At 40.7% G+C, this 23,709-nt stretch overlaps 1 protein-coding gene across 1 annotated transcript; it reads left to right on the plus strand.

Moving 5' to 3' along the window:
- The first annotated feature begins 5,519 nt into the window (after positions 1–5,519).
- LOC145410928 (uncharacterized) lies at positions 5,520–23,165 on the plus strand. Its single transcript, XM_080280970.1, has 4 exons — positions 5,520–5,592; positions 20,130–20,232; positions 21,652–21,786; positions 22,456–23,165. Exons 1-4 carry the CDS (start codon positions 5,590–5,592, stop codon positions 22,575–22,577), a joined length of 363 nt encoding a protein of 120 aa, XP_080137096.1. The 5' UTR covers positions 5,520–5,589; the 3' UTR covers positions 22,578–23,165.
- The last annotated feature ends 544 nt before the right edge of the window (positions 23,166–23,709 follow it).

The raw sequence follows: 23,709 nt of genomic DNA on the forward strand, positions 1-23,709 counted from the left end.
GTGTAGTAGGGATGGTTTAGTCTGCTGGTGTGAGCATAGGTGTTGCAGTGGGTGTGTTGAAATGATGGAAACATTGAGGAAGTTAATGAATGTTGCTGAGTAGACAGTAATAACGCCGACTGAGCCATCACAGCAAAACAGGCGAAATGATCCAGTGGAGTGGAAGAGGAGCGTTATATATGGACCATCCTGTACACTAGATGACCCACCGTTTGTGTCATGGGATTCAAGGGGTTAACTCAAGGAAATATGGCGCCTTATCTTGAGAGGAGTTGCATCTGGTCACTCACACAATCACAACATTTGACAACTGCCAGCAATAATTCACTTAAATAACTGTATAATAATAATAATGATAATAAAAAGAAGTATTATGTACAGATCATACTGAAATTTCCTCAAACTCTTCTTGTGTTCGGCAGACATGTTTTATGGCTTCCGATGATAATGATAGAGGCTCGTGTTTACGTTGGTTTGGGAGATTTCGCAGTGCCTCTTTTTCGGCGATTTATTTTGCCTATTACACATTTATATTGTATGCCACTTATATTGATACTAAAAGGGCATTATTAACATACAAGAGGATATATAGGTGTTATGCTGTATATCCGCATGCATGTTACTGATACAAATATGCTGGTATGAAGACAGGTTATAGGAAAGACAAGTTAAATATGGAAGAGAAATTAACACACCGGAATATTAAGGTGTGTTGCACTATCTCCTGTGTATGACTAATGCAAAATGTGCCGGTGTGAAAAATGTATTACCAACATGCACGCTAATAGGTACCGTAATACTCTATGCTTTATGTTGCGGATACAAAATATATCGGTATTATGAAGACAAATACGAAAATGTGTAATACTATATCCTCCTGTATGTTACTAAAGCAGTATTCATCGGTCTAAAAGATATTATTTCCATACAAGAGGCTATTCAGATGTAATAAGCAAAAACAAATCGCCTGGGGAAAGGTGTCACGAAATTACCATGCCAGCGAGAACACGGCTCATAAAGGTATTTTGTATATACACCTTCACACACACACCCCTATCACAGCGCGGCAGCAAAAAAAAATAAATAAATAAAATGAAAATGGAACTCATCAGAAAACACATGCAGATGCCATAAAAAAAATACTAATATATATATATAAAACAAGTTAAATATTACCGCTCATCCCACCACCTGCAACTCACTGAAGTACGACAATTACTCCTATATGATCATTTCCATCTCGCTCACTACTTCAAGCAAAATAACAATCAACAATAAAGGGGCCAGACATTCATTATTTACTGAGCTGATTCACTGGTGCCAAGGTCAATAGTCCGTTCCCTGAGTACACCACCGTTCAATTCGTTAACCCCCTACAGGCAGAGGACTTTCACCTTTATTTTGTCCCTCCTTACAAGACGATTTTATTCAGGTTAAGAAGTTTCGACAGTAATTAAAGGGGTTGATAAGGGCTTTATCTGACCCTTCCAGCTTGACGACTCCTAAGCTGAATAAAAATCTTGGAGAAGTAAAATAAAACGTACACCATTGGTCTTAAGGGACTAAAATGACGTAGAATTCTGAAACTTAATCCGTAGGTTCCAAGCATGCGTTCAGAATTTTACGCCACATTCAAAATTATAACGGACATTAACGGAAACGGACTTTTGACTCTGTGCCGTTATTTTCGCGCAAAGCCTCGTGCTGTATTAAATTTTTCACTTGGATTCGTTCAGCTGGTCTCTGCGACTCGTGTAAGGCGGTGGTCATATTTATAAACAGTACCGTGTTAAGTGTATATGTTACCATAATGAATGTTTTGTAACAGTTGGGAAGTAAAACTTGTTACGACACACCATCTTTGAATACTCACCCTAATAGTCTAAGTATTTATTTCCATTTATTTGTTTTTCATCTAAGTCCATCTAGAAAAGAAAAAAAAGAATGGCGTTCAAAGAATCTTCCTTTTTTGTGGTATTTTAGTTTCAGAATTCATAGTAAGTTACCCGTGTCTGCTAGTTGGCAACCCCTTTTGTAATATTATGTAACAATGTGGATATTATGTGAACAGTATTTCCCTCAGCTGCATGAATTCGATTAGCCTAGGCCACTGTCCTCAAGGAAAGCCGTAAGTTTTCAGAATGGGGATTTTCCTCACCACCATTTTTTTTTTTTTTTTTTAATGACAAACGCTTTTCTTCATCTGAGGACTTCTATCCCACTGAACCTTGTACCAATCTTTCTCTTGAGTACTGGCTTCTGTGGAGTATTCCCTCTTCTGACAGAAACAGAATTGCCCACCAGAACATGGAGTGTTGGTATGCTTTTACGAATCAGGCAATCATGATTATTACTGGCACAGTTGCAGGCTTCAGACAGCATCAGTGGGGACAAGCACTTTACTCAGGTCGAGATTTGAGATGCCCCGCAAACCGAAAGATCAGTACTGGATCCTGGTCGTCTGATACATGGTTCATCACTGCGGGCAAACCTCCTGCCTATACGAAACCTGGCCTTCCTCTCAGAAGACCATTATTAATAAACCTGCCCTTCCAGAACACCGGCCCAAGGGGCGAGGTGCTGTCACCTATACCTCCGTAGGTCAAGTGTTAAATATAGTTAGAGAATGACTTATCCAACCCTCCAGACCATAGTCTTTAGATATGCTAACGATATTGTTTCTTAACATATTCTTCTCACTCCACAGGAGAAACCCAGAAAAATATATGGTCTCAGGAAACATGGACACCATACAGGAAGTGAAGGGGGATATTTCAAAACAAGGTGCTTTTGGCTTCATCCAGTCCTTTATGCCCAAAACTGATGAAGAATTGATCAGTAACCCTCCTCCAATGGCATCCACAAAGACTTAAAACATGTTAAATGCTGTTTTTTGTTTCTTTTTCCTTCAAACAACAGGATCTTCAAGTAAAGAATACCAGCAAGAATGCCATACCGATTATGGGGAGGGGGGTTGAAGAAAATTAGTCCTCTAAATTAAAGCTCATATTTGAAGAAATCCAGAATACTAGAACATATGGCTAACGAGACAAGGTAACCATGAAATACATGAGCAGTGCGATGAAGTACAAAGGATAATAACCAGCAAGAGATCTATTGGTCCTTTCGAGCCTGTTATTTGTTGGAAAGATTATAACCAACGTAACCATTCTATGTATCAGTGCTAAGGAGGTCAAAATAGTAATTTGATAACATTAATAACCTGCCTGTTCCGTGAATATATAAGAAACTTTCACAGGTAATCACAGATTGGCATAATGTCTGACAGGTATACAGCAGAGAGTAGGAGACAGCATAAGGTTGATCATGGAATCAGTAAAGAAGTAGGAAAGAGAGTCCACAGTGGGCCCATATCAGCCACACACTGAATACCTGAAATAGAATACTTGAGTTACTCCGACCGTGAGAGGGTTATTAGTCCCCCGTATTAGCACAGGCTCCAACACTCACTCTCAGGTAAGTACAATCACCTGGTGTTAGCAGGAATAAAATACTAGACAACACTCGATCGTGAGAGAGTTAGGATCATGAGCGCATCAGAAGAGCTACTAGGGAAAATAGACCCCAGAGATTTTTACTAAGAGTTGGTTTGCTTTCATCTGACGGAACTAGCCTACTCCCATCTTGAATTTTAATTCTTGGTTGCATGCAAATTGATGAGCTTTTGTATGAGGTAGGTTTGAGTCTCCTTGGTTACTAGTCAAGTCGACCATTCTAACTACACTTGACCGTCTACCGAGCTGAAAGGGGTTAGAGTAGACGCCTTGGCCGGGATAGAATAAACTCGTTATTGTGATTTTTAAACGATGTTTTTTATGTCAAACCAGTACTAACAGTATGATAAAACGCGTCTGCTATTGTTTCACACACACACACACACACACACACACACACACAAAGCAACATTAACCCGCTCAGTCCGGTTGCTTTTTGAGTTTGTTTATTTTTACTACTTCCAGATGATTTTATTCAAGTAACGATAGCCCTCTCGCACTGAAGGGGTTTATGAGAGCTATACTTGACCCCTCCAGCTTTAAAAGTCTTCCCTGAGTCAGATAAAATCGTCTGAAAGTAGCAGGAATTTAAAGAACAAGCACGGTACATTAAGATTTTATTCTAAGGATATTTATAAAAACGTGGAGATACTGTACTTAATATTCTGGTAATTGTTTGAGAGATAAAGTGGTGGTAAGTAGGGCAGTTTGGGAGTGGCTATATTTTCCTTCACGTACACGAACCAGTCTCGAATCCATGAGTTGGGCACGGACTTTTTCAAGGGTAGTTTTAAGTCATACCGCTAAGCAAGTCGGCAGTAGGAGTAGAGTGAGTCAATTATATGCCGTACGAGCCATGTATACCGCGTACGAATCAGTTATACCTCGTACGAATCAGTTATACCGCGTACGTGTCAGTTATACCGCGTACGAGTCGTAACTTTAGTCTATATAGTAAAGGACAAGTAAAATGCAACGAACTGCCATTGTGATTATTGGCCACATAAAGTAATAACAGTGCCATATGATCGCTATAAACACAGGAGCCGGAGAATACCATATAGAAGAACAACTCGGCAGCTGTCAAGGTAGGTAGCCCCATTTAATACCACTGGCAAACAGGTAAGAGATAGGATTACGTGTTGAAGGCTACCGTGCATAGGTTTACAACGCAAGTAAGTGTTTATCATACCGTACTCGCGTTCATGTTACAGTTGCATGTCATCAGCATCGCCTAAAGAATATTCTTTAGGCCTTGATCATTATACACGCGCGTTTGTGAAGAGAGCGAGTCTTGGGTTTTATTTGTGTGTGTGTGTGTGTGTGTGTGTGTGTGTGTGTGTGTGTGTGCGAGACAATGAAATCACACGAAAATTAAAAAGAAATATTTTTTTCGAAAAATTAAGTAGCTGTTTTAATGACCGGCAATTAGGCTACCGTTGTGTCAAAAGAAACGGTAATCAGCGTGTTCTTCCTGCTCTAACTTATGGATTGGAAACTGGAGTCCAACGAAACCCTCGGGACATAAACTTAGGAAGGGTGAGAGGGAATGGAAAGGATTACGTTAGGTGCCACGTACAGAGATAAAAAGAGAGTTTCCTGGATAAGAGAACAGATGAAAGTAAATATATATATATATATATATATATATATATATATATATATATATATATATATATATATATATATATATATATATATATATATATATATATATATTATATAACCTCCCAGTGAGCATCTCTTAATAATCTTGTCTTGATTTTGACTCTATCTTCTTTGGTTTCATTGGGAAGGGATTATCGTTTGGGTTTTCAGCCTTTGGTTCCTTCTTTTTACATTCAAACATACGGCGACATCTGCGAATTGGTACTGGCAACTCTGACAAGCCCGCAAGTGGCACCTACCTCACTCACTTTCTCCCTCCGTCCCCCCACCCCCCATTCCTCTTCCTCCCCCACTGGCTCACCTGAGATGCCGCTGCCTCACCTCAGTCTCCCCTGAGCCTGCACACCTGTTTGTACCACCCCGCCTCTCCTGCCTCACCTCTGCCTCCCTCCACCCCTCCTTCATCATGGTAGGTCTTCTCTCATGCTCACAACACCTCATAAGCATCGAGTTATTCTTAAAGTTCCGGGAAATAACTGCTGAAGCGAAGTTTTGGGAATAGGAGAAAGCGGTTTAGCCAAGGCGAACACAACCTCTCCTTCATCCCTCTCCTGCCTCCCTCTCCCTCTCCGTTTTCATGGTATGTCTTCCCTCTCCTTCACAGAACCACAGCAACTTAGAAATACCCGTAAATTTGCGAGAAACAAGTGTTTAAGTGAAATTCGTAGACTGGTGAGAGAAAGTGATAGTGTGCCATTTCGAACACCTCTCCTTTCCCCCGCCTCTCCTCGCTACATGCACCCTGTTCTGCCTCTTTCCTACCTCCCTAATCATAGTAAGTCTTTTTTTCACCCTATTAACATCAGAGGGACGTAGAAACACCCACGAGGTTACGGGGTATTAGTGTTAGTGAAACTCGGTAGGGGGAAAAGTGGTTTTACTGCGTCGAATTGGTGCCTTCTCTCCTCACACTCTCTCTCTATTTCTCCTCCTTCCCCTTTCTCCTTCTCTCATCCTAGCAGGTCCTCTCTCACCCTCTCGGTATCACAGAAACATGAAAACACCCTTAAAGTTACGAGAAATGCGTGCTAAAGGGAAATACATCCGCCGGAGAAAGTGGTTATGCCGCGTCGAGTCGGTACCTCCAACGCTTTCACTCCCCGCCATAGAAAAGGAAAGGTTTCTACTGGGTTATCGGATTTCTCTAACTTTTCTCTATGATTTTTCTTGTTTTTTAAGTGGGTGTGAATCAAGTGTGTCCTGATTTTCCCGCAATTCCAGTACAGGTTGATAGCAGGAAGGACCAGAATAGTATTTCCCTGTTGCAATATGTGAGGGGGTGAGCTTGTCTGACTGGCTGGGAGCGTATTCACAAACAGACTTAACGATCTCTTCCCAGTTGTAACTATGATGTTTTTCTGCAAGTAGGACGGGGAGAGGAGTGTGTCTGAATCTTCTTAGGCCCGTGCTTCCCCCTGGAGAAAAAAAAATAACACGACTTAGCTACGATCGAGGGAATGAATCGTAAGCCCGTTCGTGAATCCGGATCCCTTCGTTCCCATCGTCAAGGTTGCCAGTGGAATAAGTGATAAAGACTCAGCCATGCCAAAACAAGCCCAGTTCAAGGACGCATTAAGCCCCATAATGCTGTGCTGAATAACTGTTGGACTGGTCTTTTAAGAATAGCCTACCCCCCGAAAGGATGCCGTACGTGGGAGTGGCCTTGGTGTTATTCGCACGTGGGAGGCTTGACGTCACAGGGGGTGGGAAGTTTGAGCGTGGGCTGGCGTGGTTGAATACAGGTTGCACATGGTTGAAATTATGTTGCAAAGGAGTGGATGGGAGTTGCAAGGAGTGAGACAATGGAGCGTATGGAAAAATAAAGGGTGTAAAGTTATCCTTAATGGTTGTAGATAGCTGTATAAGGTTCTGGATAAGGGATTGCAAGAGAGAGAACGGAAATTGCAAAAGGTAGACGGGGATTCGAATGGACTGAACAGTGGTTAAAAACAGGTTCAACGTAGATTGCAAGGAAGGAACAGGGACTTCAAAGGAGAGAACAGGGATTGCAACAGAAAGAATAGACCGCAAATACGTAGACAGGAATTGCAGAAAGTGAAACAAGGAATGCAAAGACGTTAACTTGAATTGCAGAGAACTGCGACAGCGATTGCAAAGGACCGAACTTGAATTGCAAAGACGTTAACAGAAATTGCAGAGAAGTGAAACGGATTCCAAAGAACTTAACAGAAAATGAAAAGGCTCAAATAGGGATTGCAGAGACATTAACAGGAATTGCAGAGGAGTGAAACAGGGACTGCAAATGACCGAACAGGGATGGAAGAGAACAAAGCAGGAGGAGCAGAGAGATTGGAAGGGAAATGACAGAAAATATAAAATCCCTGAACACCCGCGTTTCCTGTCCCTGTACTAACGAGCCTCTTCCTGCGTGACTAAGACAGCGAGATTAAGAACTGCAGGGGGATAGATCAGGGATAGAACAGAGACTACAAAGGGCATAACGAGACTACAAAGGGCATAACGAGACTACAAAAGGAATAACGAGACTACAAAGGGCATAACGAGACTACAAAGGACATAACGAGACTACAAAAGGAATAACGAGACTACAAAGGGCATAACGAGACTACAAAGGGCATAGCGAGACTACAAAGGGCATAACGAGACTACAAAGGACATATCGAGACTACAGAGGGCATAGCGAGACTATAAAGGGCGCAGCAGGGGCAGAACAAAGACAGCAAAGGGGCATAACAAGAACAAAACAGACTACAAAGGGCATAGCAGGAGTAGATCAGGGACTATAAAGGGCAAAGCGGGGGTAGAACAAAGACTAAGAAGGGCATAACAGGGGCAGAACAAAGATTACAAAGGGCACAACGAGGACTAAACAGATTACAATGGGCATAACGAGGACAAAACAGAGATTACAAAGGGCACATCGAGGACAAAACAAAGACTATGAGGGACATTACAGGGGCAAAACAAAAACTACAAAGGGCACTAGCGACAAAACAGACACTGCAACTGACTAAATAGGGACACAGTGTGGAGTGCAAAGGGGTGAACATAAGGTAGAGATTAAAAAAAAAAATTATAGATACAGGATTATATGGAGATTTGCTAGAATGAACGATCTTGTGCGAAAATACTTAGATGTGACCGACTGACGGGGCCGGTCCTAGAAATATCATAGCATCTAAAATACTGAAGATGATGAACAGTGAACATGGACTGCAAATGGAGTGACAGGTTGAAAAAAAAAAAAAAGCAGGAAAAACTAGAATGGCACTCGGTAGAACGCATACCGGCGCAACATGCAGTTCCTTTTAATTCAGTCAAGTCTAATCCAATATTGTAAAAGACTACCCGCCTATAAAAGCATATTTAAATCCGCTGGATCAGGAATTTTATATGGATCAGCGCCAAATTGTACACATTCGTAGATACCAACATCCAAAATATGCTTTATTTTTTTCATCAAGTTCCATGCAATATTCCCTGAAAAATTTACGAAAATGTCGAAAAACGCCCTATCTCGCAATGTTAAAGAAAGTGAAAAAAAAAAAAAAAATCCTGGATCCTCACCTTTATACGGATCCGCACCAAAATTTAGTGGAGTCTGGTCTGGGCCAAGACCCATTCTGCTACCAAGTTTCGTGGAAATCCGTCCAGTAGTTTTTGTGTAATCTTGCTCACAAACCAACCAACCAACAAACGAACAAACAGACAGGGGTGAAAACATAACCTCCTTGGCGGAGGTAAATATATAAAAAAAATACGATCCTTCCTATCCTTGTATTATTATGAATCTTTTCCTTGGCTGAAAGAACAAGATCAAGGACTCCGGGGGACAGATCACGGACAGAGCGATGATTGCAAGAACTGGACGTAGAATTTAGAGAGAGAGAGAGAGTTGAAGAGACACTGAAAAGAACTAAACATGGCATTGCAAAGGACAGAACAGAGATCAGAAAAGAATGAACAGAGAACGAACAAAATAGAACTATAACTGTAAAGGAAAAAAAAATAGAGACTGCATGGAAGAGAACACACATTGAAAGAACAGAATTGGGCTTGCAAAAGGGGGAAACTGGATTGCAAAAGACTGAACAGAGGAAGAACAGGAATTGCAAGGAACAGAACTGGGACTGCAATGAAGAGAACATCGATTGCAAAAGACATAAACAAAGACAGAATGGAATTGCAAAGGAAAAAGGGAGGGTTGCAAAGGGCAAAACGAGCGTGACAGAGGAAGTGAGTAAAAAAAAGGTAGAAGGTCCTTCCTGTCCTTGGGTGACTAAGACTGCAAGAACACGGATTGCAAAGAATATAGTGTTGCAAGGAAGTGGACGGGAATTGCAGGGAGCTAAAGAGGGATTGCAAATAACAGGACATATGGGGAATTAACTGAACAGTTATTGCAATAAATAAATACATAAATAATTAAATAATAAATCTATCTATCTATATACCTAGGCTGCTTCCCCCAAGGAAAGGGAGGTAGCCGAGACAGGACGACTCACTCTCCATTTACTCATCCATTCAAACACATTCATTCGCATCTTAGCCCCAAAGGGCTAATAATAAATAATAAATAAATCAGATTAAAAAGGATACCATGGGAAACACAAAGATCCGCTAACACCTCTTCCTCAGCGAATTACTTTACATATTACTCCTTAGCATTTCATAGTGCGCTGCTTGTATCGTTTAAATATCGACATTGTTTGCATCATTAACATACAAGAGGTTTAATGTGCAAAATAAATCGCTTAGGAAGAGATGTTGCAAGAACTAAAGAAAATGGAATGCGACTCAAAGACCACAAGAAACACGTATAGGTCATGACATTTTACTCCTTGGAACCTTGACCTATTTTGACCTTTTATTCTTGTTGCCAGGAAGAAATTATATAACGGAGAGAGAGAGAGAGAGAGAGAGAGGAGAAGGAGGAGGAGGAGGAGGAGAACTGAAGAGAAGACAGACAGACAGACCTTTCGTAGTGAAGAGGGTCAGCAAGAACCTCCAGTATCTGTTTTAGAATGACGACTAGTTGTATGTTTCAGTCTTTCTCCCGTCAGTCGATTTTACTCAGCCCAGGAGCGAAAGGGGGGTTTAAGTGGCAATCATTAATCCCTTCTGTACAAAGATGTCCTTTTGTATTTTATTTTTTCTACCTCCAGACGATTTTATTCAGCCAAGAAGAAGCCTCTCGTCGTGGTATGGTTGAGAGGATCACCCATACATCCTTTATTCTCCTTTTGTTACACTTTACTCTTTTAATTGCTGCGATTTCTCTCGGTCTAACAAAATCGTCTGATGCTACCTTAAATCCAATGCAGCGAAGGAATTAATTAAAATAGTAAAATATTGCAGTCCGGAACCCAGAACGAAAATGACGGTTACAGTAGTTTTGTTTTGCTTTTAATTCAGATGGAAGGAACGAAAGCGATGATAGGCCGAGCAATACATACTGGTGACGATAATAAGATGGCCGATTTGTGTGAGGCAGCGCATTGTAGCAAAATGGATTAATAAGTTTTTGAACCATCAGCTCCTTCACTTCGTTGATTGATTTATTGATCTATTTATTTATTTATTTATTTCGGTACCACCAGACGAATATTTTTTCTTAAGACAGATCTATAGTAGTGAAGGAGGTAATGTGAGTTAATGAAGACTATGTCCAAGTCCTTCATTTCGAAAACTTTCTCTGAAGCTGAATAAAATAGTCCGATGTTAGTATGGAAAATTTAAGGCACCGAATTCAGGGAATTGAAAAGACGAGTCCCTTACACACACACACACACACACACACACACACACACACACACACACACACACACACACACACACACACACACACACACACACACACACACACACACACACACACACACACACACACACACACACACACACACACACACACACACACACACACACACACACACACACACACACACACACACACACACACACACACACACACACACACACACACACACACACCAGAAAATAACTGAAAATAACTGACAAATCATAAGTCATATGTACCACAAACCTCCTTGCGTGACTTTATAGTAACTGTAGCGAAGGACGTTTCACGCAGCGGGTAGAAAAGCGAAGAGTGAAATCACCAACACATGAGTCTGCAGGATTAGATGTGCAGTCGATCAAAAAAGTATTGTGCACGAGGGAGCTGATGGTATCCTAACTTTTTTTTTTTTTTTTTTTTTTTTTCAATGCAAGGAAGAAGGAACCAACGACCAGAAACTGATAAATATAGTTCATGATGTCTCAAGGTAATTAATCTTTTACCAACTGAATGCGTCTTTAATAACTGTAATGACTAATGTTAAGTAGGCGATGTATATGGCATACACATTAAACTAAGATCATTGGCGTGGGGTAGAATCATCAAGGATTTTTCAGTAACCATTGTCTATTTTGTGAGATTGTTCTGAGCGAAGTGTGCTCGGTTACTTTCTTGATTGGCTTTACAACTTACTGATGAGTAATAGAAAGAGGGTGAAAGGACAGAGCCATGAATAACGCCACAATTTATGGCCATAAAACAGCTACGGATCGATCCTATGAGAAATATTTGATGAAGAAACAGATAGAATATTTCCCTGCAGCCCATCTCCCCAGCAGTCTTCCTCCCCTGCAGTCCTCCTCCCCTGCAGTCCTCCTCCCCTGTAGTCCACCCTAACGCATCTATGGGCAGAGTCATACCGAAGCTCTCTCAACTGAAGGATATTAAGCAGTGGCGGAAAGCAAAAGATAAAGGCGAAAAATTATAGTCTTTCCTTTAACTTGGCCTAACATTGCAGTCTCTCTAATTTTCTTGTTCAGTTGCAGCAACAGATTATCGCTAGAATGTGATGCTTGTCATGTAAAGTCCTGTGGATCTGACGCATAATTCTTTCTGGCAGTGAGCTAAGTGAAATAAGCCGCTAAAGGACGAAAATCTGGGCCATATTAAGATGAAAGAACTATAGGCCAACTCTTATCCTCAGCTAATCAAGTAGTGAAGATAGTAATGACATAATAATTGTTGAGGAAGTAGATAATATTTAATGAGGATATTTGCTGCTGAGGGTTTGCTACGTAGTGATTCAGCTTGGTGATGACGTAACCGACTCACCGTTCTGCCTCACCCCTTGGGGTCGCTGGTGTGGGTGAAAGTGGCTGCGTTGGTGTGTACTGAAGGATGAGGGGGTGGTTGGGTGGATGGGTGCCAGTGGGTTTGGGTCTGGGTGGTTGGTGAGACAGAATTTCATGGGACTGTAGGTTCGTGGGCTTAGTAGCATCTCCCGACACTCTTCCATTTCGATTTGTTTTGCATATTACTGTTTCATATTCTCCCTCATAAGCTTGATAAGAGAGTCTGGTGGCAGCAAGAATAAAACAGATAGTACCATTTTAGTTAAGACGTTATTAGACTTTATTTAGAACTCCTCCCGTTATAACTCTGTCCTTACTAAATGAAAGTTTATGCCGTCAACAAGAATACAGAAAGAGGCGTTGTCGTGGTGAGGGAGGTAAATATTCTCTTCTATTATGTGTTATTATTTTAGTAGGTTATTTATATTTTACTTATATAACGACCTACCTTGTATAAATATTCTCCTGTAGCCATTTTTCATCTTTTCATTACCGACGTAGTTATCACAGACGCTCTTTTTTCATGACGCTGATACATTTCCTTACGTGGTTGAGAGGAATGAATATGACGAAGTGGACGAATGTAGTAGATGACGGATGAATGTGGAATAAGAAGTGTGATGGATCAAGGATATGAAATTATGTATGGTGGTTGTGCAGTAGAGGAAATGCCTTTGTGTATGATTAGTCTGTGTGTGTGTGTGTGTGTGTGTGTGTGTGTGTGGGTAGGGTGAGAGAAGTATGTGTGTATTTTTAGGTAAACATACTTGTTTGTGCTGGTGTTTAAGCCATTGTGTGTGTGTGTGTGTGTGTGTGTGTGTGTGTGTGTGTGTGTGTGTGTGTGTGTGTGTGTCTGTGTCTGTGAATAATAGGATGTATGTACAGTAGAAGCCAGTGTGTATGTGTCTGTGAGAGAGAGAGAGAGAGAGAGAGAGAGAGAGGGAGGGAAGGAGGGAGGAGACACCAAATAAGGCACAAGGGAGGAGGGGGAAGGGCAGAAGGGGGATCATTTTAACCCACCAGCACCTTCTCAGTCCAGTCCTACCAGGGTGCCGTTATCCTCTTCCTCTTCCTCGTGACTATCCTCTCCTCTCTTCTCTTGCATCCTATCTTCTTGCCTCTCCTTTCCTCTTTCTTCTCGCCTCTTCTCTCCCTCCTCTTCTGTCCTGTCTTTATTCTTTGTTATTTCTCCTCATTCTTTGTCTTCTCTTTCATTTTTTCTTCTTTTATCTTTGTTTACATTTTTTGCTGGTATCTTCATAATCATTCTCACCTGTCTCCTTCCCCCTCGTCTCTCTCTCTCTCTCTCTCTCTCTCTCTCTCTCTCTCTCTCTCTCTCTCTCTCTCTCTCTCTCTCTCTCTCTCTCTCTCTCTCTCTCTCTCTCTCTCTCTCTCTCTCTCTCTCTCTCTCAAAAGAAAGAAGAAATAAAGTACATATAATCAAAGGCTTAGATACGCGGAGTCTAGCTCATTTTTATTTCAAATATCACTGATTATAATCATGATGATGATGATGATGGTAATGATGATGATGATGGTAATGATGATGATGATGATGATGATGATGGTAATGATGATGGTAATGATGATGATGATGATGATGATGATGATGTTCTCTGTTCATCTTTTTTATTTGTGTTTTTTATTAATTCATATATCATCCTGTCTTCAGATTCTTCTCAGTTTTCTCTCCTTACCTTCACCTCGTCCACAAGGCTACCATCATCATCATCATCATCATCATCACCATTTCTTTCTCCTTCCTCTCTTGTCTCTCCTTTTGCTCCTCTTGTGTCCTTCGATCCTTCCTCCTATTTTTACGTGCTATTTTTGCCTCTCCAACCTCCATCCTCTGTTAGTGTTCTTCCTCTTCTTCTTCATCTTTTCTTCCTATTTCTTCTCCTCCCTCAAATGATGTTGCTTCACTTCAGTAATTTTGACATACAGACCGTGACACACACACACACACACACACACACACACACACACAGAAAATGGTACTCAAAAACCAAGGACGTAACTCAACCTTCTCCCCCGACGCCATTGTGTGTGTGTGTGTGTGTGTGTGTGTGTGTGTGTGTGTGTCATATTCGTTGAGTACGAAGGCGTTTCTTATTGCATTCTTGCCTTCCCAGACGATATATTTAGATAAAAGAGATATTTATATAGTGAAGACTTAGAAGAAATTTCCGCCAATGCTTCAGTACGTTTACTCTCGAGGGGAGGCCTTCACGCGGTGCTATATAACGAGGCTGTTCCTCTACTTCCCTATCTTCCAAAAGGGAGATGGTGGACTGCAGGAGAAGAGCAATTTCAGCCTGCAGTCCACCGGGTTCAGAGCTTGGGGCCACAACAACAGTACGATGACACTTTCTTGCTGAGATGATTTTGGCCTGTGGATGGAGAATGAGACTGACTAGGAGAGTGTATGTGAAGGAGGTGGAGGAGGGGGAGGGGGAGATTGGAGATGAGATGGAGGCATGGGGTGGAGAGGGGTTCGAGGGAGAATGTGCTTTCAGCTGGAGAGTGAAGCCTGTTGATGGAGGAGAGAATGGCATAGAGACCACTTGCTTCGTGGTTACCTTTTTCAGCATTAAGGCGTCTAGTTACTGATAGATAGATCGATAGATGGATGGATGGATGGATGAACAGACAGATATTTAATTAGATAGTTTCCCTGCACTGTATTGTCGTAAACAGTAGTGTATTGTAGTTTTCGTATTGCAATTGTATTGTGCTGTAACGATGTTGTATGTACGCTGTTTTCATGGTTGTATGTTGCAGTGTGTAGTGTACGAGTATGTGTATTGCATTGTATTGGTGTATGTTGCAGTGTGTATCGTATGTGCATTGCATTGTATGGTGTGTGCCTGGGAGTTTTCCTCCATTGTCTCTGTACAGGTGATTAGTAAATGACAGGTATTGTGTTGAGAGTGTCAGTGGCACGGGTGCTTATTTTGTGGGGTGTGGTTCTCTTCCCCCCTCTTCTCTCTCTCTCTCTCTCTCTCTCTCTCTCTCTCTCTCTCTCTCTCTCTCTCTCTCTCTCTCTCTCTCTCTTACACACACACACACACACACACACCATCATATTTGTATGCTGTGTAGGATGTGGCTCAGATACTGCGCATGATAATCCTTCCAGTGGATGAGGTATACTTGGATATTGTGCAGAGGATAAAGCCATTTGATTTTATGGAGCTTAAAATCTCTCCCAGTATAATAATAATAGTAATCATCATCATCATCATCATCATCATCATCATCATCATCATCATCATCATAATAATAATAATAATAATAATAATAGTAGTAGTAGTTGTAGTAGTAGTACTACTACTACTAGTAGTAGTAATAGTAGTTCTACTACTTCTAGTAGTAGTAGTAATAGTAGAAGTAGCAATAGTAGTAACGATAAAAATAATAATAATAATAATAATAATAATAATAATGATAATTAATAATAATAATAATAATAATAAATCAGTAAGAATGAAAACTGAACAGAACAAAAGAACGAAATACTAACATCAAGCTGGGCAACGTCCTACTGAAATTCGTTTACGAAATTCTCCGTTGCATCATCAGCTCTGCAGTTAAGCAAGCTGCAGTAGGGTGCATTTTTCTCTCTATTCCTGCTTCTCCCTGACTCTTTTCTTCGATTCAAACGAGGCCAATTGTGGTGAAAGGATTACTGGTTGCTGTATCTAACCATCCAGCAATAAATGAGTAAATAAATAAATAAACAAATTAATAAATTAATCTCCGTCTAAGTAAATATATAAAACCGAAATGCATGTCGTAGTGGTGAATGGATTAATCTTTTTTTCGCATTTTAAGTATTGCCTTACTTTTGTCGTGTTGTTTCAGAGGCATTTATTCAATTTACGAGTGACTTTGGAACTGGAGAGGTTAAATACAGACTTTACCCGCTCAGTATCCCTAGTAACCCACTTGCAGAAAAAGACGGTGCTACAGTTCAACAGCCTTTCCATAGCACTACATTGTGATTACCTCCTATGTTGAGTAAAGTCGTCAGGAGGCAGCAAGAATAAACTTTAAAAAAGAGTTCACCTTATTGAAAGGGTTAAAGGGAAATTTATATTGGTCAAAGGGAAAACAAAATCTGAATTAATAAACGAGTCGACTAAACAGAGCAAAGTGTAGATGTGTAGCCAGACGGACACATTAATCCTTTTTGTCCAAGAAAGTCATGTGTACTTTCTTTTTACTAACTCAGGACGATTTTACCCAAGGAAAGATAGGTTTGGGGGATATGGGGGTAGGGAATATATGCAGTCTTAAATGACCCTTTCACTGTCAGATTTCTCCACTAAACATGAAAAAAAGAAAAAAGAAAAAAAAAAATCATCAGTACGAGCAGGAGAAAATACAAAAAAGAAAGGGTTAAACCAGACTAAAGAAAGGCAAGAGCTGGTATTTTGTTGACGGAAACTGCGATGGATAGAATGTATAAAGTGTGGAGTCGAGAAAGTGGGAGGAAAACCTGGTCCTGCGTGTGATTAGCCCAAATGAATGATGATGAGGATAATGAGGGTGGAAGGTCGTGTCTCCACTTTATCATCAATTTCCCTCTCTACCTGCCTTCCGCATTTTCCCTCCATACCTGCCTTCCGCATTTTACCTCTGTATCTGCCTTCCTCGTTTTCTTCTGTGCCTGTCTTCCGCATTTCCCCTGTACTTTTCCTTTCGCAATTTTCCCCTACCTGCTTTACGCCATCGCAATTGTCAACCTTTCCAAAACATTTTAGTATTTCCTCCCTTTCCCTTCCTGGCCTCTCGGTGGTCGGGTGTGTAGCATGTCCGTCTGCAAAATCATACAGACCTGAATTCAGTCCTAACCGTTTACACCCTGTTGAGTTATTTCAGTCGATGACGTAATTAGACTTTCACTCACAAATACTGCCATTGCAACACAGCGCTAAATTTCCACATCAACTTCTCACTTTTTTATTAATCCAGTTCTGGACATTGGCTAGGAAACCCGTCTCGAAGGTTCAGTAGTTCATTTGCGACATACGAAGGACTGATCCCTCGCAGCCTTCACACGGCACCTGACTTGGAAACTAATGCTCACCGTCTCTTCTGTGATACACTAGGGATTTACATTCAGATCTGTTGCTATGATAAAATTTTTTCACCTTAACTTGGGCAGATGTTTCGTCATTTTATGGCATATTTCTAGTAGCTCAGCGACAGAAAAAGATAATGCTACAACTGTACGTTCTTTCTATAGCACATCTTTGTAATTAGCGCCATGTTCCATGCGTTAGTCGTTTGTTCCAACTCGGCATTCAGGATGGGAAGATGACAGTTTTAGATCAAGTTAGACGAAAATAAATGTAATTGGAGTGTTTTTATGTTGTGTAGGTGGGGTCAGTGGAACAGATATAAACACGGGGAGTACTGAATTCAGGCTATAGTCGGCCTTGCGCCCGCAAGCGCCTGTGGTGTGGCTCGCACCTGTTTACAATGGTGCCACGTTTCCTCAACTTGCGATGTGAAACGGAAGCTATTTATGTACAAGGCATCACAAATTCGATAAATTCAGATGAATAAAACTTACACTTGTGTATTTTGATGGATGAATCAACAGTAATCTAATTATGCATAAAATATTTATACAGTAACACAGAAACATGGCATACATATTGTACAGTGTTGCTAAAAGAAATAGCAGTCACTCTTAATGTTTTTTAGCGTAGTTTTAGGGTGGTTAATAATATTACAGTTATGGATATAATAGAATGAGCCTGAAAAAAGAAGAAATATGCCAATATCCAAAGTAAAAGAAATAATTCATATAATTCTTGTGAGTGGCAGCACTGACAGATAGCTTCCCTACAGAGAGAGAGAGAGAGAGAGAGAGAGGCAGGAGAGGGGCATGCATTGAATGCATTGTCGGCGTCACTAAATATAACAAAACCAAATTAACAAATGAAAGCACAATTATAAATAACTTATAAAAATCAAAAGTACTCAGGGTGGCTCACATTTCCCGCCATGTGGTAGGTGAATCCAGCCCCCCCTTCCCCTTCCCTCCCTTCTTAATCCCTCCTGGGTGTCTCAGGTCAAATCCCCCTTCACACTTCCCCTCCCCCCTGGACCACCACCCCAACAAACCCACATCTCAGCAGACAGTAACTTTGACACTCCATCTACTACTAAATATAACAAAACCAAATTAACAGATGAAAGCACAATTATAAATAACTTATAAAAGAATCAAAAGTACTCAGGGTGGCTCACATTTCCCGCCAGGAGAGAGAGAGAGAGAGAGAGAGAGAGAGAGATAACGGTATAGAAAACGTGGCAACACTGTACACAGGTGCGGACCACACCACAGCCGCAAACGTGCGCGAGTCCTACTATAGTATTCTAAATGACGCAGGTGACCCTAGCATTTTTTGATTAGCAATTTATTTTAGCATATTACACCCCGGTGTCATATTGTATGTTACTGATGAAAACTACTTTGATATGAAATGGATACAAAAAGGAAATCTATTGATATGGTTTAATAATACAAAAAAAAATAAAAAAAAAAAAAAAGCTCCGCAAGAGGTGCTACGAAGACTCATATGCTCCTGGCCTTTGGTTCCTTCTTCCTTGCATTGAAAAAAAAAAAAAAAATCAGAACACGACCCTCAGAGCCACTGGGATCGAATTAATCATCTGTCCTACCCATCTCACACCTCAAAACCCAGCTATAACTGATATACTGATGTGTAATGTGAAGGGTAAGTCGCTAAAACGGGGGGGGGGGTGTTAGGAAATCCCAAAGTCACTTACAGTGCGACCCTAAATGCCATTGTCTTGACGATATTGGCAATCCAAGTGTCATATTCATAAACTACCTCCAGCCTAAATTGTATATCAGATTTTTATTCATTCTTTTTAACTCTTACAACAACCAAACACTTTACGAACGAGAGTGAATACTGAAGTGGAAAATAAGTGAAAGAAAGTAGTCATGATAAAAGAATATTAACTGTTATAGAGACATACATACCGAAGAAATTTGCTATGACTAAGATTCTTTAAATTTATGAATATGGCCTAAGCGTTCATACTTATAATGGATCCTACCCATATTTTACCCTTACAATAACTTCAGAACTTAATTGTTATCACTAATCGTCTTGCTTTTTTTTCATTTTTCACTTGAACATTCACCCTGACTTTCACTTTTTTAGTACTTGTATGAGTGAGACAAATGGCAAGGAATATTATGTGAAACTGAGTAAGGAGCTATATATAAATCAGAGAACTGCAGACATCAATGAGAACCTTCATACTGGACTAAAAAGAAATACATAGAAAGTTTGTAGAGTAGTGTATAATTTATAATTTGTATAGGGAAGTGTGTGGGAAGAGTGTGCAAACTTTATAATGAACTGGGTAGAGGTCGGTGAACTCTGTTGTGTGTACGTGGTCTCCCAACACTCTCACTGAAGCCTTGACCTGCCACTCCCACCACACACACACACACACACACACACACACACACACACACACACACACACACACACACACACACACACACACACACACACACACGCACGCACGCACGCACGCACGCACGCACGCACGCACGCACGCACGCACGCACACACACACACACACACACACACACACACACACACACACACACACACACACACACACACACACACACACACACACACACACACACACACACACACACACACACACACACACACACACACATTTCTAAGCCGTTACAAAGTTCCCCTGTGGCCGGAGACAGTCTCTAACTCATTCTTCCTCCAGGTGTCGTCCATGACCCTTGTGTTGGTGGCCTCTCTAGCGACTTTGGTGGTGGCCGGACCAATGAAACTCTACCAGAAGACAGAATCCGAGAAGTACAGAACAGGTGAGTTGAAGTCTAGAATCCTCCTGATGTCCATTTTTAAGTTGTTTTTCGTTGCTGTTGGTCCGTCCGGGGTGGAGTGGGGGGATGTGTGAGAGAGGGATGTGAGCTGAAGGGAGGGCAACCAAATGGTAGTGGACAGTGCGACATGGAGACAATCTGTTTGTAGCCACCCAGCCGAGGCGTCTGGCTATAGACAGGTAGAGAGATTTTTGCTGCTATACTCTATTTACTCTAACTTAGCCTAAAATTGCCATCTCTCCGTCTTGAATGTTAAGTTATAGCAATAGGTTAACTTTAGAATATGATGTTAAGCACGAAGAAATGCAATGGAATGGATGTAGAGCCGTTGCATTGTCTTCTGCCATTGCGCTGCGTGCAACAAGTTGCAAAAGGACAAAAATATGGACCAAGTTAAGGTGGCAGTAGTAGTAGTAGTAGTAGTAGTAGTAGTAGTTGTTGTTGTTGTTGTTGTTGTTGTTGTTGCACTGGTTTTGTCTGAAACGTAAACCCAGTGGACTGTAGGCTTAAGTTGCCCTCTTTCGGCAGTCCACCATCCTCCTTTTGTGAGATAGGGATCTAATTGAGGGACTTTTGCATATCCGGGCAGTGGAGACGCCCATTTAAAAAGGCGCCACCACACGAAGGCGTCCCTCTCCAGCACCTCCAGTTAAGGTAATAGAACTATACCAAGGCATTTTATTCAGATTAGAAAAGGCATCTCGTACTGAAGGGGTTTATGAAGGCTGTATCTAGATCTCTTATTTCAAAAACTTTATGCTAAGTTAAAAAAGAAAATCAGTAATGTAAAAAAGGAAATAAAATTACCAGTGTTCCTGGGCTCAAAGGGTTAATGCAGAAAGTTTTTATTAGTTCTCGTGTATGTTTGTGATTTTATTTTTTTATTTCATTTCCCATATATCGCTGTTGGTGATAAGGTGAGAATTTATTCATCTATTTTTTTTTTGGTTATGATTATGATGATGATTTTTATTAGATGTAGCCTAAAGATTTGATGATATGTTGATGATGATGATGATGATAGTGTTAGTGATGATGATGATGATGATGATGATAGTGGTGATGATGATGATGATGATGATGATGATGATGACCTTGTTTTTTACAGTTCTGACAAGCAAAACGCACACAGTAATATAATGCCTACGGATATTTTCGCGTCCTTGTAACGCTCACTTTCCCTCCTCTCTCTCTCTCTCTCTCTCTCTCTCTCTCTCTCTCTCTCTCTCTCTCTCTCTTTGTCTGTCTATATATATCTACTATTTATCTATAATCTGTCTACTATCTAACTGTATCTGTCTCGATCTCTGTCTCTGTCTATCTCTCTATATATATCTATTATCTGTGTTATCTATCTATCTATCTATCTATCTCACATCTAAAACCACTCTACCTCCACAGTTCTGGTGCCAGTGTCGTCTACAGTGATCCCCCTGGACGACCTGCCTCAGTACAAGGTCGGGGTGGGCATCGGGATCAAGGATGTTCCGCCTAAGGGCAAGTTTAAGCCCGACGGACCAGTCAAGCTTATCACTAGTAAGTTTTTATTTTCTAAGAGCAAGTTTCAGCCAAAAGAACCTGTCAGGCTTATCACCAGTAAGCTTTTGTTATCTAGGGGCAAGTTTCAGCCAAAAGGATAATTTAAGGGCAAGTTCAAGCCAAAAGTTCCTGTCAGTCTCTTCACCTGCATATAAGTTGTTTTAGACCTTTATATACTGCGTGATGGCGTCCTTTTCATCTTATTTCTGCCGCCTCCAGGTGATTTGACTGTGAAAGTTCTCTTAAAAGAAGTATGTAGAAAATGTCTTCCATAACCCATTCCGTCTATTTTATTTTGTTATCGCTGCCTCCAAACGATTTATTCAGCTTCAGGTAGACCTCTTGTAATGAAATCAATGATGTAACTACAGGGGGAGGGGGGAGGCCCACAAATCTGACCCTTAACCCTCATTTGAAATTTTGGGTTTATTTAATGTATGCATTGTCAATACAGTGCTCAATATAATTGTATCAGTCTTACTTTTTACATTTGAAGAAACTAAATTCTCCTCTTTGTGACATTTATATTGCATTTACGAATTTACCATTTAATTCTCATCTGATAAGCATGTTGATTAAGTGCTAAAATCATATGACTCACGTTAGACAATGTATAACGATCTGTTCACGAGCACCTCCATTCTAATTCCCCCTCCCTCCCTCCAGTCCACAGCCTGAAGAGGAACGGGAAAGACAAGAAGGATCCCAGCGAGGCCTTGGTGGAGGAGGTGACGCAGGAAGAGTACAAGAAACTCACACAGCAACAGCAGCAGCACGAGGAGCAGTAACGGGGACGGCAGGAGCAGTAAGGAAAAGAGACTCAGTAACAGTAACGAGAATCAGTAGCAGCACGAGGAGCAAAGAAGACAGAAACGATATCAGAACTGTTAGGAGTTGAGACGGAAGCAAAAAAGAGTGACAACAACATAATCAGGTGGAGAAGTAGCAGTAACGTAGAAGGAGCAGTAACAGCAATGACACCTAACAGTCTCAGTAACGACAGAATCAGACGTACCGGTATACCACTAGCAGTAACACAGAAGTGAAAATTATGGGCCGTAGCATACAGACACAGGAAGAAGCTGCAAATGCTTTTTTAAAAATCGCATATTCATTGGCTTAGATAATCACACCCTTTTGTCTCAGCAAATTTTTACGCCCCAGCACGTGATATTGTTGTGCTACTGATTTACATATTAAAAACAAATAGATAAAGTACAGAAACATGAATGTTAGGATATGCAGAATGAGTAACTAAGGACGAAGTACTGAAAAGTCTTCTGTGATAACGAGGATTTAGTTGGATTTAAGTAAGTTTTTCATATGTATTAGCGGGTGTTGCTAAAATGTTATCAATATGGTGCTTTACGTGCTGAGACTAAGGATTTTCGGTCGATACTAAGTCTTAAATACTGTCGTGTAGAGATATGCTTTAAGAAATGTAGGGGCAAAAATCATGAGAGAGAAAGCTCTAACATAGTGTACTTATCTGGGTACCGATATATTATATTGGAGTGTATGTGAGTGGGGCAGAAATGTTCGGTCACTCAGATGTGTCGTGATATATCAGAAAATATTCATGTTTTTCATAAATACCAAGGTTGTATATTTGATAGTACCTCACCAAATTTTTTAGGTGGGTATTAGGATTGGGATGATAAGAATGATGATGATTACTGGCTAGCATCAAAGGCCTAACAACAAACCGTTCTGTTTGTACACATTCGAAAAGTAAGGATTTGTGTGAGAAACAAGCCATTGGAAAACTAGTCGTTGAGGTTTATTACTGTAAGGAAAATTTTATGGGATGCTGTATTAAATGCAAACGATATATATATTTTTTTTTAGTTCACAAATTAAATACTATTGGTGCTAAATATTGTTCAGTCAGGGCTAAAAGTACATAAGCAAAAAGATAGA

Source organism: Coenobita brevimanus, chromosome 87 (genome assembly GCF_032717465.1).
Source record: "Coenobita brevimanus isolate Jiangsu-jjx chromosome 87, ASM3271746v2, whole genome shotgun sequence".
NCBI lineage: Eukaryota > Metazoa > Arthropoda > Malacostraca > Decapoda > Coenobitidae > Coenobita > Coenobita brevimanus.